We start from the raw sequence: 14,551 nt of genomic DNA, 5'->3' as shown, positions 1-14,551 counted from the left end.
CCAAGCCTGGAATGTCTGCACCTCAGATGCAGGACTGCGGCTCAATGTGTTGAAACCGTATAACGGCGAGGAATTTTAAGTACCTGGGCTCGACAATCGCTGCCGATGGAAATCTCGGTGCAGAAATCTCCAACTGCCTTAACAGTGCATTTCTCAAATGGCATACCTTTACTGGAGTACTATGTGACAAGAAAATTCCAAACAGGCTCAAATCAAAAGTATACCAATCAGTAATCTGGGGCTGAATGCTGGCCTTCAACAAAGGAAGTAGAGCAAAGACTTGCTGTTTTGGAGATGAAAATGCTTAGGTAGACATCAGGATTAACACTGCACAGCCATGTCACAAATAATGAAGTTTGCAGGCTATACAGTGTTGCACCAACAATAGTCAAAATGAGAGAAAGCCACCTACGTAGATGCTTACATTGGTACAGGCATATCCTTAGAGCATGGCGTCGTCGCTGTGATGTACAAGCAGTGTTTGGAGGTAGTACTTGGCTGACACTTGCTGTTGTATGGGGCAATCAAGCAGATTATGGTGGCCTTGAAGCTTTTCCTGATGCTAACATTCTTACATGGAGTATTTCTGAGACTACAGGACTGTTGGCTAAACAGCCTTATGGTACTCTTGTTCCAAACATGCCATTTGTTTTGACTACGAGACTTTGAAGGTTCTGTGACAAGCTAGGCTGTCATTCCTTCTGACACAGAACCAAAGGGTCATGATCAGTTCTACCAACAATGCTGCAAATTGTGAGCTTTGTTGAATCTCCATGCACAAGGCTGGTTTTCTCAACCTTCTCTGGCAGTTGCTCGAATGACCCAAGTTTGACTAGGAACCCAGATGACTGGCATCATTTCTTTCAACATGCGCCATAATCTACAGTTGGCTGCACCCTGTTCCCTCAATGGCTGCTGCACTAGCCTCTTCAACACATTGAATGAGGCCCCAAGAATATACAATGAGTGCACCTAGTGTCCTTTCCTGACCCTTGCTGCCATTTCCTTAAGGGGTACCATCACTCACCATAAGTTTGAACTGCTGATGATTAATGTACCACTACCCTTTTGTATTTGCCTCCTCTTGACACCAGACCAAAAAGGTTTCCGAAAACCAGGTGAACTGAGACCCACTGTCTCAGTTTCAGTGAGAGAAAGAGAGAGAGAGAGAGAGAACCTTAAACTTGGTTAGAGGGATCAGTACAACACCCTGGTCCCCACTGGTCCCCATCCACACTGTACGGGATGCCTAGACCTACTATTGACATACCACTCACTGTCAAGTGAACAAATAATGGCAGATCCTGGACTTTCTGCAGAAGAGACAGGATCCAAGGAGAGGATAGTACTTGAGGTGCCTCTGGTAATGCTATCACATGCACATGACTCTGGGGAGATCTTCCAACACCGATCTGTAGCAGCTGCTAATCTTTTGACAGTAGTCAGGGTGACTTCCAGCTGCTTACAAATGTCAACCAATTCATCCCATATTTGAGAACAGCATTCACAGTGAGACTGCATTTTAGCTGGTACCATGAATTACAAGGCAGTGAAAAAATAACTTTAAATTAAGCCAAATGATTATCTTCTAATCTGTTGAACTTCAAAGTTGCTAATTCCCTGTGATAATTGAAGAAAATACACAAAATAAGATTTCTATCAAGGTAAAACAAAACACTGTGATAATAATTATTAGTTTTCTAAAATGTTTTAAGTCTAATTATAGTTGTTTGCAAACTTGACTACAGAGCTGTTTATGACAGATGCAGATAATAAATGGGGCTGAACTTCTTTAAGGAAAAACTAGTTGTAACTTAATATGATAGTTAAAGTATCTGCTACATTAACTAAAAATTGCTATAAATTGCTCACGGATTATGCAAGAAACAATGGTAGCTTCTGAAAATTCTAAAAGGCACACACTTATTTGCATTGATATACAATTAAATTTAGCAGTGATATATTCTTTGGCAGTAATTTTGAACCACAAATGAAATAAATTTCAAATTCAAAATGTTGTACTGGTAAATTATGAAAACATAGTTTTATATGCACCCAAAAACTCTAAAAAATAACCTGTTTCTCATGTAATCATGAAATGAAATTAGAAAACGATTATTTTGAATGACAGGCCCACTGTTCTCAAAAATTTTAACACCTAATTTTAGTTAAGCCTATAATTTATAATAACTATACAAGTTTATTGTGGCACTCACAAATATTCAGAATTTCACATGTATCACAATACAAACAGGTATTGGTACAGTAAATGAAATATTATGCAGCGCATCTTCTGCCTGTTGCAGCTAGCACCACAATGATGTTTCCTGTAGGAGTTCTGTAAAATGCTAATACTACAGCTGGCAAGTCATTTATAATAATTTATACTCCACATATTTCAATATATTTTTCCATGCAATGAATCTTTAAATCTAATGCTCTGTAAGATACATTTTTTTTACATAAATTACAATACCATTTTTCTCCAAGATGGTCATTCAGTAATGTATTGCTAGATAGTAACCACTCAACTGCAACATTTCAACATCTCTCATATGATGTTCACTAAAACATAATAAATCAGCATCTTTTATCCCTTGTGAATCCTTCAATAGAACAGAAATTTCATTTACTTTATTTGTAAGTCCCCTTATATTTTGGTGAAAAACTATTATTGCTTTGTTATTTGCATGCATTCTTTTGCCTAAAAGGGTATCACAAGGCTTTGAAGCAATGGACTCAATGCTGACCATTTCATGGGTATTTTTGGCTTTAAAATTGGTTTAATGAGATTGCTGGAGCCATTTGAGGGGAACAGGTTCCAAGTGTGGAGATATTTTGTTATCTGCTTCCATAATTCCTTCAGTTATAAGAGTACTTAGACAGTTGATAGTGGTCTGTGTAAAGTCATGTAGGTCCTTTGTTTGAAGTATCATATGAAAACAGCAGATGGGTAGTACAGAAGGAGGAACAAATTGTTTTTGATTCCAAACTCCCAAGTACTGAAGTTCTGCTAGCAAGTCACCAACTGATAGAATTTCAGAAATTTTCAGTGGGTGAGGTGGCAGAGGAAGAGAGCCATACCATTCATGTCATGAATAGTTCTTCCATTATGTGGGTGAGTACTACTCTACTGGCAAACAGCTCCACAGACATGTTGGATGAAGAGAATGGCTACAGGTTCCACAACATCTTTGATGTAGCAGTCATGTGTGGATTACTCCAAGTTCAGAGCAGCAGGGACCACCTCTGATACCTAGTGGAACCCCAGACAATAAGGTCAGAGGTCTGTTCTGCATAATGCTACATTATGAGCACTTTAGACTAAACTGCAACGTGATTCATCAGAAACAGCTGTGTCGCCACCTATTACAGACCTGCTTAGTGACTTATGTAAAGACCTCAGATGCAACATTCACCACTGGCAGATAACAGTATGAATGTTTAAAGGTAATCTACCACAGTTACATACATGCCTAATTCAGTTCTTGAGATGGTGACATTCATTCACCCTGTGCAGTTCCCATTTCTCTGTAAGTTTCCTACCACTTCCTCACTTATTTGATGTTCTTGCAGATTTCCCAAACTGTGCAAGCTTACAAGAGTGGTAAAAAATAGCTCCACACAGTTTCCTTGATAACACATGAAAACATTATATCTCATTAGGACTAAGTGAAAGTCTCCCCTCGTTCTGTGTTGCTAGCATTTTTTATCTCCACAGTGTTGCGTATTCACTTTAATAATGGTATTGCCATTAAATATTAATGCACATTTTACCAAACTTTACATAAAAAAAGAAAAAAACTGGAAATCTGAGTGGGTGTTAGATACCTAACCTTCATCACTTCATCTTCCTCAAACATTTGAAACTTGTTCAAAGATTTTGCTACATGTGTAACTCAGAAACAAAGATAATAAATAGTTCAGAGTAAGATGTATTCAGTTTTAAATTTACTGTAAAAGTGCACAATAGTTCTGACTAGACTCACTTTCAGTATCGACCTAGATCCATTTTTATGATGCCTGTGTTCTATAATAATGGCAAGAAAATATTATTCCTGTAAAACACAACTGGCTCTTTATTCACAAGAAGTAATGAGTGGTATTGACAAGGGATCTCAAACTGATTCCACATTTCTAGATTTCCAGAAGGCTTTTGACAACATTCCTCATTAGCGGCTTCTAATCAAATTGTTTGCTATGGAGTACCATCTCAGTTGTGTAACTGTATTCATGATTTCCTGTCATAAAGGACACTGTTCATAGTGACTGATGGAGACTCATTGACTAATATTTGATGGTCCCTGACAAAGGCCTTCTCCTGTTATTGAGCTATAGAATGAATTAGAACACAATCTTCACAATCATCAGACTGTTTCCAGATGATGTGGCCATTTACCACCTATTACACCATCAGAAGATTAAAACCAATTGAAAAATGATTTAAACATGATGTCTGTAAAGTGTGAGTGAGAAGTGGCAATTGACTCTAAACAATAAAAAGTGTGAAGTCATCCATATGACTACTAAAAGGAATATGTTAAAGTTTGGTTATTAGATAAATCATACCAATTACAAACAACTTAAATTGAAACAATCATCTAGATAATTTTGTAGGAAAGTGAACCAAAGACTGTGTTTTATTGGTAGAATGCTTGGAAGATGCAATAGATCTATGAAAGATACTGCCTACACTGCACTTTTCCATCCTCTTCCACATTGTTGCTGCATGGCATGGAATCTTCATCATATAGTAATGAGAAAGGACACTGAAAAAATTCAAAAGAGAGGAGCTCATTTTCTATTAAAGATAAATAGGGGAGAGAGCATCAGGGATATGATTTGCAAGTTGGGGTGACAATCATTAAAACACTTTCTTCTCCAAGTAGAAAATTATTTTGTTGATGCCCATCTACACAGGGGAAAATGACATTTGTGATAAAATAAACAAATCAGAGATCACACAAGAAGATTTAAGTGTTCATTTTTCCTGTGTGCTGTTTGTTTTTCCTGATCTCTATTTCATAGTGCAACGGTAGAGAAATAGTCCAAAGGTTGTTTCACGAACCCTTTACCAAACACTTAAGTGTGAATTGCAAAGCAATGAAATAGATGTAAGAAGAAACCATCTGACACTTTCAGGATAACACTTTTTTTCAGGAAAAATGTTTCCATTTAATTAAGCAATGGAAAATACAGGATGAAATGAAACAATATCATTAAAAGTAAAGTTGTTGCTCAACATATAGCAGAGGTGCCGAGTGCAGATAGGCACAACAAAAAGACTAGCACAAATAAAGCTTTCTGCCAGTAAGGCCTTTGTCAAAAATACATGATAAACAGACAAACAGACAGACAGACAGACAGACAGACAGACACACACACACACACACACACACACACACACACAAACAAACTGCAGTCTCAGGCAACTGAAACCACACTGGTCATGTCATATGTGTGTGTGTGTGTGTGTGTGTGTGTGTGTGTGTGTGTGTGTGTGTGTGTCTCCGTTGTCTATTGTTGATGAAGCTCTTACAGCCAAAAGCTTTATTTGAGACAGTCTTTTTGTTGTGCCTATCTGCAACTCAGCACCTCTGCTATATGTTGAGCAGCAACTTTGCTTTTCATAATATTGTTCCATTTAATTAAACTACATTAAACTGATTTTCTTCATTGCAGAATCTGTAGCCTTTGAGTGGGGACCAGATCGAGGACTTCTGACATTCCAATACCCTGAAGGCCACAGACCCGAAATGAAGAGTGATGTGTTGGCTCTAGGGTTTATCACGGGCCAGGAGGATGCAGTGCTACTACGTGTGGATAGTGGAACATCCAATGACTACATGGAGCTCGAAATTGTAAGTTTTGTCAAGGGTTTACATTTTTTTAATCTGAAATTCAAATTATTGTTGGATATTCTAGAGACTAATCTAATACTGGGCAAAACACATAATTAAACACTGTTACTGAGATTACAATTTTTATTAATTTTTGCAAAATCAACATTTGACATGTAGTGATTTAACTCTCGAGAAGACAAAACAGCCTTCTAGTTTCTACTTTCCCAAGTGAGTTGCCCTTTTCATACTGTGATTTAACTCACTGATTCTCAAACACATACTACATAATGATCACTCATAAACTGAAACAATGAGGAGGAAAGTAATATCAGTAATCACATACCCCTCTCTCCATGAACTGTGGACCTTGCCGAGGTATGGTCCAATTGCAACAGAAGAGAAGCAAGATAGACCTGTGTTTCCTGAGGAGGGGTGGCAGCCTTTTCAGTAGCTGCAGGAACAACGGTTAGTATGATTGACATAGCCTCAAAGCATTAACCAACACAACCTTGCTATGTTGGTACTGCAAACAGCTGAAAGCAAGAGGCAGCTCAGTGTTAAAATATCCCAGAAGTAAAATAGTCTGCCATTCATATTACCAGTTGGGGACTACTCAGGAGGATATCATCTGAAAATACAATACTGGCATTCTACAGGCCAGAGTGTGGAAGTTGATTTTTTTAATTGGATATGTAGATTAGAGAACTTAAAAAGAGAAATGTAAGAAAAAGGCTTGTACTTTGAGCCACCTTATACCTTGAGTCAATCTTATATCTTTGGTCTTTAGTCTCTGACTTCATTCTTTTTCACACCAAAGGTTGTCTACACTGATGTGAGTATAGCCAGCAGTTATAATAGCAAGGAGGAACAGTTTCAGTTTCCTAGAAAAATCATCATTCTGACACCTAAAAGTAAGTTTTTCTGTTCTTAATTCAATGTTGGTACAGCTATGCATCTAGCAATAAATGGAAACTTAAGTGGTTAGTACTTATGATAGATATATATTGTAATAACAACGCTGAGATATTCCTGCCCTGTTGTTATTGTAGGTTAATTAAACAATTTATTAAAGTGGGAAGAAAATTGTACCTCGTTCCAGTCAGTTGAATTGTACCTTGAGCATGGCCCTACGTACAGTGCATTGTTAGGTAGATAACAGAATGTGTTACAATGACTGCAGTATTAATTCTGGCAACTGCCAAGGAGCAAGATGGGTAACACAAGACCACCACCGTCTCTGAAAGCTCTGAAAGGAGCTGCAGCTGTTATGGAGGCTGGACTATCAATCAGAAAAGCAGCAAAAGATTTTCACGTTTCAAGAGCCACTCTTGAAAGAAATCCTGAAAATGCTCCCTACAGAAATTGTGCAATCCAACTGGAATTTAGTCCTGTGGAAGGAAAATGAGTCGATTGATTACCTCATAACTGCCTGCAAAATGTGCTATGGATTGATTTAGGAAAATTGGCTTTCAAGTTTGGTACATCACAGAACAAAAGCATGCCTCCACCTTGGGACCAAAACAAAGAAGCAGATAAACAATGGCACATTGACTTCATGAAAAACCATGATTGACTAAGCCTAAGAAAGCCTGAAGCAATGACTGTAGCTCATTCAACAACTTTAAATAGGTACAATGTTGCAGTATTTTTCAACAATTTACAGTCAATAATGGACAAAGTAAAATTAACATCAGAAAGAATATTTAATGTTGATAAGATTGGTAACTCCACGGTGCATGTGCCAGGAAAATATTAGCAACTAAAGGATGACATCAGCTGAGCATGGTAGTAATATTACAATGATTTCATTCATTAATGCATTATGCAACAGTGTGCACCCATGTTCACATTTCTGAGGGTCAACTTTAAGAAATAACTGTTGAAGGGATCTATAGGTTGAACACATCCAAGTGGCTGATCAAACAGCAGTATTTTTTGGAAATATTTGGGACTTTCCATTTTCCATGTGAAGCCAAATGAAGAGCAGAAAGTATTGTTAATATTTGACAACCACAAGTCATATCACTGTGGACAGTATCACACTAGCAAAGGACAGTGGTATAATCTTACTTACATTGTGCCCCCACATAGGTGGCTGGTTGCTGCAATCTTCTGAGTAAGACTCAACTTATATTTTGTACACAGCCATGGGATCAACATGTCAGTTTTTGAGAAAATAGCATAGTAGCCACAAGCTGCAATCTCAAGATGAAATTGTATTTGGTCCATCCAAAACTTCATACAACACTGAATGTGCAGAATGGCTACAGAAAACATCCTGGAAAGCCTAGAACCATTTATGATGTTGTGGAAATTGCAATTTGAGCTTATCTGTCAGCATTCACACCTGTGAATATTCAATCAGGATTTTGAGCAACTACCAATTGGCCTGTAAATGGGCCATATTCTAAGATGATGAATTCTTCACATTGTATGTGACAGATAGACCACAACCTACTGTGGATACAGAGATTGCATCAAGGAATGATAAACTGGAAGCAAGATAAAGTGGTATCTCTACTCAGCCACCAACGAAACTACAGTCACCCCTATAGAGTCACAATAGCCATTACCAAGAGCTCTTCCACTAACAGTAGGTACACAGAAGGAAAACGGAAGTGTGCTACATCAAGAGTGTTGATTGATATGAAAAGAAAAAAAATGGGTCATCAACTAGCAAAAGGAAACTATTTAAGTGAAATGAAGTAGGAAGGAAAAGTAAGAAGAAAATTATAGACAACTCAACAGCAGATAGTGACTCCAGTCCAAATGATTTGCATAAGGATAGTGACTGTGACATGGGTTTGAATAAATTCTCATTGCAAAGGCAGTTGAAAAGGAAAGTTGCTACTCACCATATAGCAGAGATTCTGAGTTGCTGATAGGCACAATAAAAAAACTGTCACAAATAAAGCTATCGGCTGTACCACACACACACACACACACACACACACACACACACACACACACACACACACACATCTGCAGTCTCTGAGAGCTGAAACTACACTGCGAGCAGCAGCACCAGTGCATGATGGGAGTGGTGATTGGGTGGGGGTAAGGAGGAGGCTGGGGCAGGGAGGGGGAGGGATAGTATGGTGGGAGTGGTGGACAGTGAAGTGTTGCAGTTTAGACAGAGGGCAGGAGAGAAGGTGCAGAGGGGGGAGGGAAGGGGTAAGTAGTAGAAAGGAGAGAAATAATAATAAAAATAAGACAAATTAAAAGCTCAGCATCTCTGCTATATGGTTTCCATCTCTCATATTGTTACATTCCATCCTGGATTTTCCATTGTTTGATTAATCATAAAACAGGTCATAATGCAGATACTGGATTTGGTGCAACTGTTACTAGTGTACAGATATTTTGCAAATGTCTGTCCACAAAAACTGTTGACAAGAGTCCTTTGAAACTAAAGATTGTCAAAGGCAGCTCATGTTTATTCCTCGAAGCTATGCAGAGCTCCATTTAGACTGCACTGACAGCTGATGTAGTGGAGAATGAGTATTTAAAAATTTTGTGAATACTTTGAAAAGCAACTGAAGCAATTCAGTACTGAGAAGAACAAATTTGATCACCAAACTGTGACTTCATCAAGTTTGTACAGAAGCTGTAATGCTTGTTTCCTTGTTTCATGGAAATGCTACATTTGAAAGGGGCTTTCCTGCTAACAAAGAAGTTATAATTGAAGACTTACACTGTACACTCAGATTACTGTGACTACATGTCAAAAGCCAGAATAAAAACCTTTGCAGTGTGGATCACTGCAAGACATACAGGATGATACTCAATGAGTTTCTGGAAGATACCAACAGGGATGTGGAGCCATGCCAAATTCTATTGACAATATAATGTAAATGTATCAATAAAAACATCTGTTCCCAAGTGGTGGCAGGAAAAAACACACACAGAAAGGTTTAACTTTTACAAGCTTTCAGAGCTAGTGGCTCCTCCATCTGATGAGAGTTTAAGGTGTAGAAAGAGGGATGAAGGAGAAGGACTGGAGATTAGGAAAAGGGATGCAGTTCAGAAAAGTCACTCAGAATCACAGGTCACAGGAGACCAATTGGATGGGATGAGAACAGAGGTCAAACTTAAAGTTTGACCTCTGCTTAAGAAAGAATTACTACTCAGGGCACATATTGGTTGAAAGTACTGATGATGGCTGTTAATCAATTGAAATCGATTTGCAAAAGTGAATAAATAAAACATGATTTTGTGACTGGTTGCTGCATATTTGGTAATTTTTTGTCGACACATTTATATTATTGCGACACTAGCCGGTCAATTCCATCCTTGAAATAACTAGGAGGCTGCTGTTGGATCGAGGCCTGGACCCATTCACACACTTTGCCATCTGTTGCAAACCAATGTCTGTGAATAGCTTGTTTTAGAGGTCCAAACACATGAAAGTCACACAGTGAAAGGTCAGGACTGTACAGTGAATATTCCAGAATTTCCCACCGAAACAACCATTTCCAGCGAGATGACATGATGAGCCTATTTGGGATGCGCATCATCTTCCAGTGACTCGCACCCCTCAAGAAATCATTTGCACCATTCCACAACATTTGAATGACTCACACTGTTCTCACCGTGCACAGCCTTAATCTGTTGATACATTTCTTGGTCTCCAACTCCCTCTGCCGCCGAAAATCAAATCACTCCTCTTTGTTCCTGCTTACTTGTCTGCATATTTGGTGGAGGATGACAACTTGTGCGCCGCCTTCTCTTCAGTGTGGAATCACACTGGTACTACGCAACATCAAATGGTGCGCGTGCATCAGTCTCTCTACTGATAGATGGCGTCACCATACCCGCAGTTACGTGGTGCCACCTTATGTGCATGGCAAAGGTAGACGCACTGGCCAGGTTTCATTTGAATGAATCTCATACAGTAACACTAGAGTCCAGTAGCTCGTAAATACTCGTTGAGCGAACGTGCAGGCTACATACATAGTCCAACAAGAAATTATGTTATTTACAAATTAGGACATAATTGAAAGAAAACTGCAGTAGCCACCTGAAAGATCGCGGGCGTCGCACGGCACGGCACGGCGCATCACGGACGGTAGATGCCGCAAGTAGAGCCCCATCCACCAGAGGGCACGCGAGAATTCGGCCGCGACCTCTGCCGGCGGAATAACAACAACAACAACAACAACTCAGGCAGCACGGGCCATGCCCAGTCAGTTAACATCGGGTATGCCTAGGACACAGTCCCGGACTACGCTAAGTGAAGTGCGACGTAAACGTGAACAGTGTTACTACACAATTGGCGACGAGTAGGGACGTTCTTTCGCGTGTTGCGTCGTTGTTCCGATTTCGCAGCTTCTCCACGGCATGGAGGATTTAGTGCGGGTTTTGGATGAGCAGCAGACAGAGCTCACGGCTGCCATGAAACAAGTGTTCCGGCGTTGCTCTCCACGCTGTCTGCTCCAGTGCCGTTCCCTCTTCCCTTTCCCCCATATGACGAGACGGCGGAGGATTGGGACGCGTACGAACATTGCCTTCGGCAGCATTTCCAGGCGTTTCATGTCGCCGATGCGGAGGTATGTCGTGCTCTCTGCTTGTCTTGAATATCTCCCTCGCTGTATCAAGTTTTGCGGCAGCTAGCGCCATTGCAGGAACCCTCGTCCTTGTCTTTTGACGCATTGTCTTTATTGCTGTCTTCGTATTATCGCCGACGCACGCATGTTGTGGTGGCTAGCGTTGAGTTCTATCGATGCAAGAAACAGCCCCATCAGTCTTACCGGGCGTGGGCTTCTACCCTGGACGGTCTTAGTCGCAAGTGTCGTTTTGTCACGGAGCAGTCGCGAGAGTCGTGTGCCCACGTTACGGTGCGCGACGTCATTGTTCGTTCAGCCACTGATGGGGAGATCCAGCAACGGGCCCTGCAGTTGGAAGACCCTTCCCTTAAGGAAGTCCTGTCCATGGCTCAATCGTATGAAGCCTCTCACGCCGAGGTCAACAGCTGGAAGCGTGGTGCAACGTCGCGGCGGTTCAGGGCGACGCGGCCGCGTCCTCTGCGTCCAGGGTGGACAACGTGCGAGCCGTTACAATCCGGCCGTTTTGGCCGCCCCCGCACGGCGCGTAAACAGAATTCCGGCCGCCGCCCCGGTTGCCGTTCTGTGCGTCTTGCTATATACATCACGATCGGTCAGAGTGCCCCCAGCGTTGGGCCGTTTGTCGCAAATGTAATAAAAAAGGTCACATTGCTGAAGTTTGCCGCTCAGCCTCAAAAGAATCGAAGGAAGCAGGTACAGAAAACATGGACGTTGACATTCAGGAAGTTTCATCGGGCCAGGCGCCCGACGCATCGGCACGCAAACTCTTTATCGATGTGTCGGTTCGGTCGCGCCGGTTACAACTGCAAGTAGATACGGCCGCGGCAGTTTCGTTGTTAAATGCACAAACTTATTCCGACCTTTGATCGCACCCGTTGGCGCCAGTTTACAGGCGTCTACGCGGTTATGGTAAACAGTTCATTCACCTACTGGGTCAATTCACTACCGACGTGACTTACAAATCAGTCACTCGGCCTATTACTTTTATTGTTGTCAGTGATGCGAGCTCCGCTAACCTTTTTGGCCTGGATGCCTTTCAAGCTTTCTGTTTTTCTATCGCTGACACCATTCAGTTGGTCTCCAAAGACGTTCCCTATCAATCATTGGAATCTCTGATATCAGACTTTCCAGATATCTTTGAGGGGGGCCTGGGGCGTGTTTCAGATTTTGAGGCTCACTTAACGTTGAAAGCGTCGGCTCGCCCGCGTTTTCTACGCGCGCGGAAGATCCCCTTGGCTCTCCGCCCTCAGGTAAAGGAAGAGCTAGACCGGCTGACAGCCCTAGGGGTCGTTCTTCCCATTTCTTCTAGTGAGTGGGCTTCGCCCCTCGTTATTGTAAGGAAGCCCTCGGGAAAATTACGTCTTTGTGGCGATTTCAAGGCCACCATTAATTCGCAATTGGTGGTGGACACCTATCCTTTGCCTCGTGCTGATGAATTGTTCTCCCCCGTGGCGGGAGGCCAATGTTTTTCGAAAATTGATCTTTCGGAGGCTTATCATCAGATACCACTTGATGAGGACTCCAAACGTCTGGCGGTCATCAACACCCCGTTTGGCCTTTACCAATACCAGCGGTTCGCCTTTGGAATATCCAGTGCTCCGGTGATATTTCAGCGTTATCTTGAGCACGTCACATCGACAATCGCTCATTGTATTAATTACCCTGGATGACATAATTGTCACAGGCCGCAGCACGAAGGAACACTTGCACAACCTTCGCACGCTCTTTCTCAAATTCAGTGTGGGCTTGTGTTGCAACCTGCGTAAGTCAAACTTCTTCCAACTGTCCATTGAGTATGTGGGCTACACCATCTCTCGGCACAGCGTCCAGCCACTAGGAAGTTTGGTACAAGGTATTGTCGACCTTCCTCGACCTGCTTCGCTGAAAGAGTTACAAGCTCTTTTAGGCAAGATAGCCTATTACCACCAGTTCATTCCCAGGGCTTCCACCATAGACCCCCCCTGTACTGCCTTCTGTGCAAGGCTGTTCCTTTTGACTGGTTGCCTGCATGCAAGCGAGCGTTCACCTCGTTGAAGGGTCTCCTCACGTCATTGCCTTGTTTGGCTACTTTTGACCCCCACAAGCCGTTGGTCCTGGCTACAGATGCTTCGCAGTATGGGGTAGGGACGGTCCTGGCCCATCGCAACTCTGATGGTTCCAAGCAACCCCTCTCGTTTGCGTCTAAAACTCGTAGTCCCACGCAGGCCCATTACTCCCAGGTGGAAAAAGAGGCTTTGGCCATTGTCTACATTGTTACCAAGTTTCACCCTTTCTTGTATGGCATGAAGTTTCAGTTAATCACTGACCATAAGCCGTTAATATCGTTATTTGGCCCGCCTCTCAGATTCCAGATAGGTTGGCCCACAGACTACAGCGCTGGCCCTTGTTCCTCTCTAACTACCATTATGACATTCATTTTCGCCCTACCAGACAGCATTCCAACACCGATGCTCTTTCCAGTCTTCCGGTGGGCCCAGATCCTACGTTCGATCGAGAGGAGATTGTTTTTATTTGGATGTGGCGTCCCGCCAAGCAGTTGATGGCTTCCCAATCACTAGTTCTCGAGTCGCCAGGGAAACGGCAGCTGACCCATTTGTCCGGCAAGTAGTTCGCCTCATTCAGCAGGGGTGGTCATACCGCCCTCCAGGCCGGGCCTCGGACCCTCTTTGTAATTTTATTCTACGAGACCACCTCTCGGGCTTGGAAGGAGTTCTCCTTCTGGCTACCGAGGATACAGCTCCTCACATGGTTGTTCCTGCAAATTTACGAAGGGAGGTCCTCACGTTATTACATACAGGACACTGGGGTGTTTCCCGTACTAAAACCTTGGCTCGCAGACACATGTACTGGCCTGGTATTGACAGAGAAATTGAGCACTTGGTGGCCGGCTGTTCCCAGTGTGCGAGCCAACAGGCATCTCCCAGGGCAGCGTTCTCTTCATGGCCGCCGGCAACCCAAGCATGGGAAAGTGTTCACATCGATTTTTCGGGCCCCTTTCTCAATGGCTTTTGGCTCATTGTCATTGATGCTTATTCCTGATTCCCATATGTGGTTCGCTGCTGCTCAGCTACTTCAGAAGTTGCAATCCAGGCACTAGCAAAAATCTTTTCTGTGGAAGGTCTGCCAATCACCCTGGTCTCGGAC

At 42.2% G+C, this 14,551-nt stretch overlaps 1 protein-coding gene across 7 annotated transcripts in view; it reads left to right on the top strand.

Moving 5' to 3' along the window:
- LOC126267963 (neurexin-1a) overlaps positions 1–14,551 on the top strand; it is a 1,982,806-nt gene that overhangs the window by 1,812,050 nt on the left and 156,205 nt on the right. For all 7 annotated transcript variants that reach the window (XM_049973298.1, XM_049973297.1, XM_049973300.1 and 4 more), the window contains one exon: positions 5,683–5,861. In XM_049973298.1, the coding sequence (XP_049829255.1) occupies positions 5,683–5,861 (179 nt within the window). The remainder of the gene's footprint in view (positions 1–5,682; positions 5,862–14,551) is intronic.

Source organism: Schistocerca gregaria, chromosome 4 (assembly GCF_023897955.1).
Source record: "Schistocerca gregaria isolate iqSchGreg1 chromosome 4, iqSchGreg1.2, whole genome shotgun sequence".
Taxonomy (NCBI): domain Eukaryota; kingdom Metazoa; phylum Arthropoda; class Insecta; order Orthoptera; family Acrididae; genus Schistocerca; species Schistocerca gregaria.
This window is presented reverse-complemented; position numbering and strand designations above follow the sequence as displayed.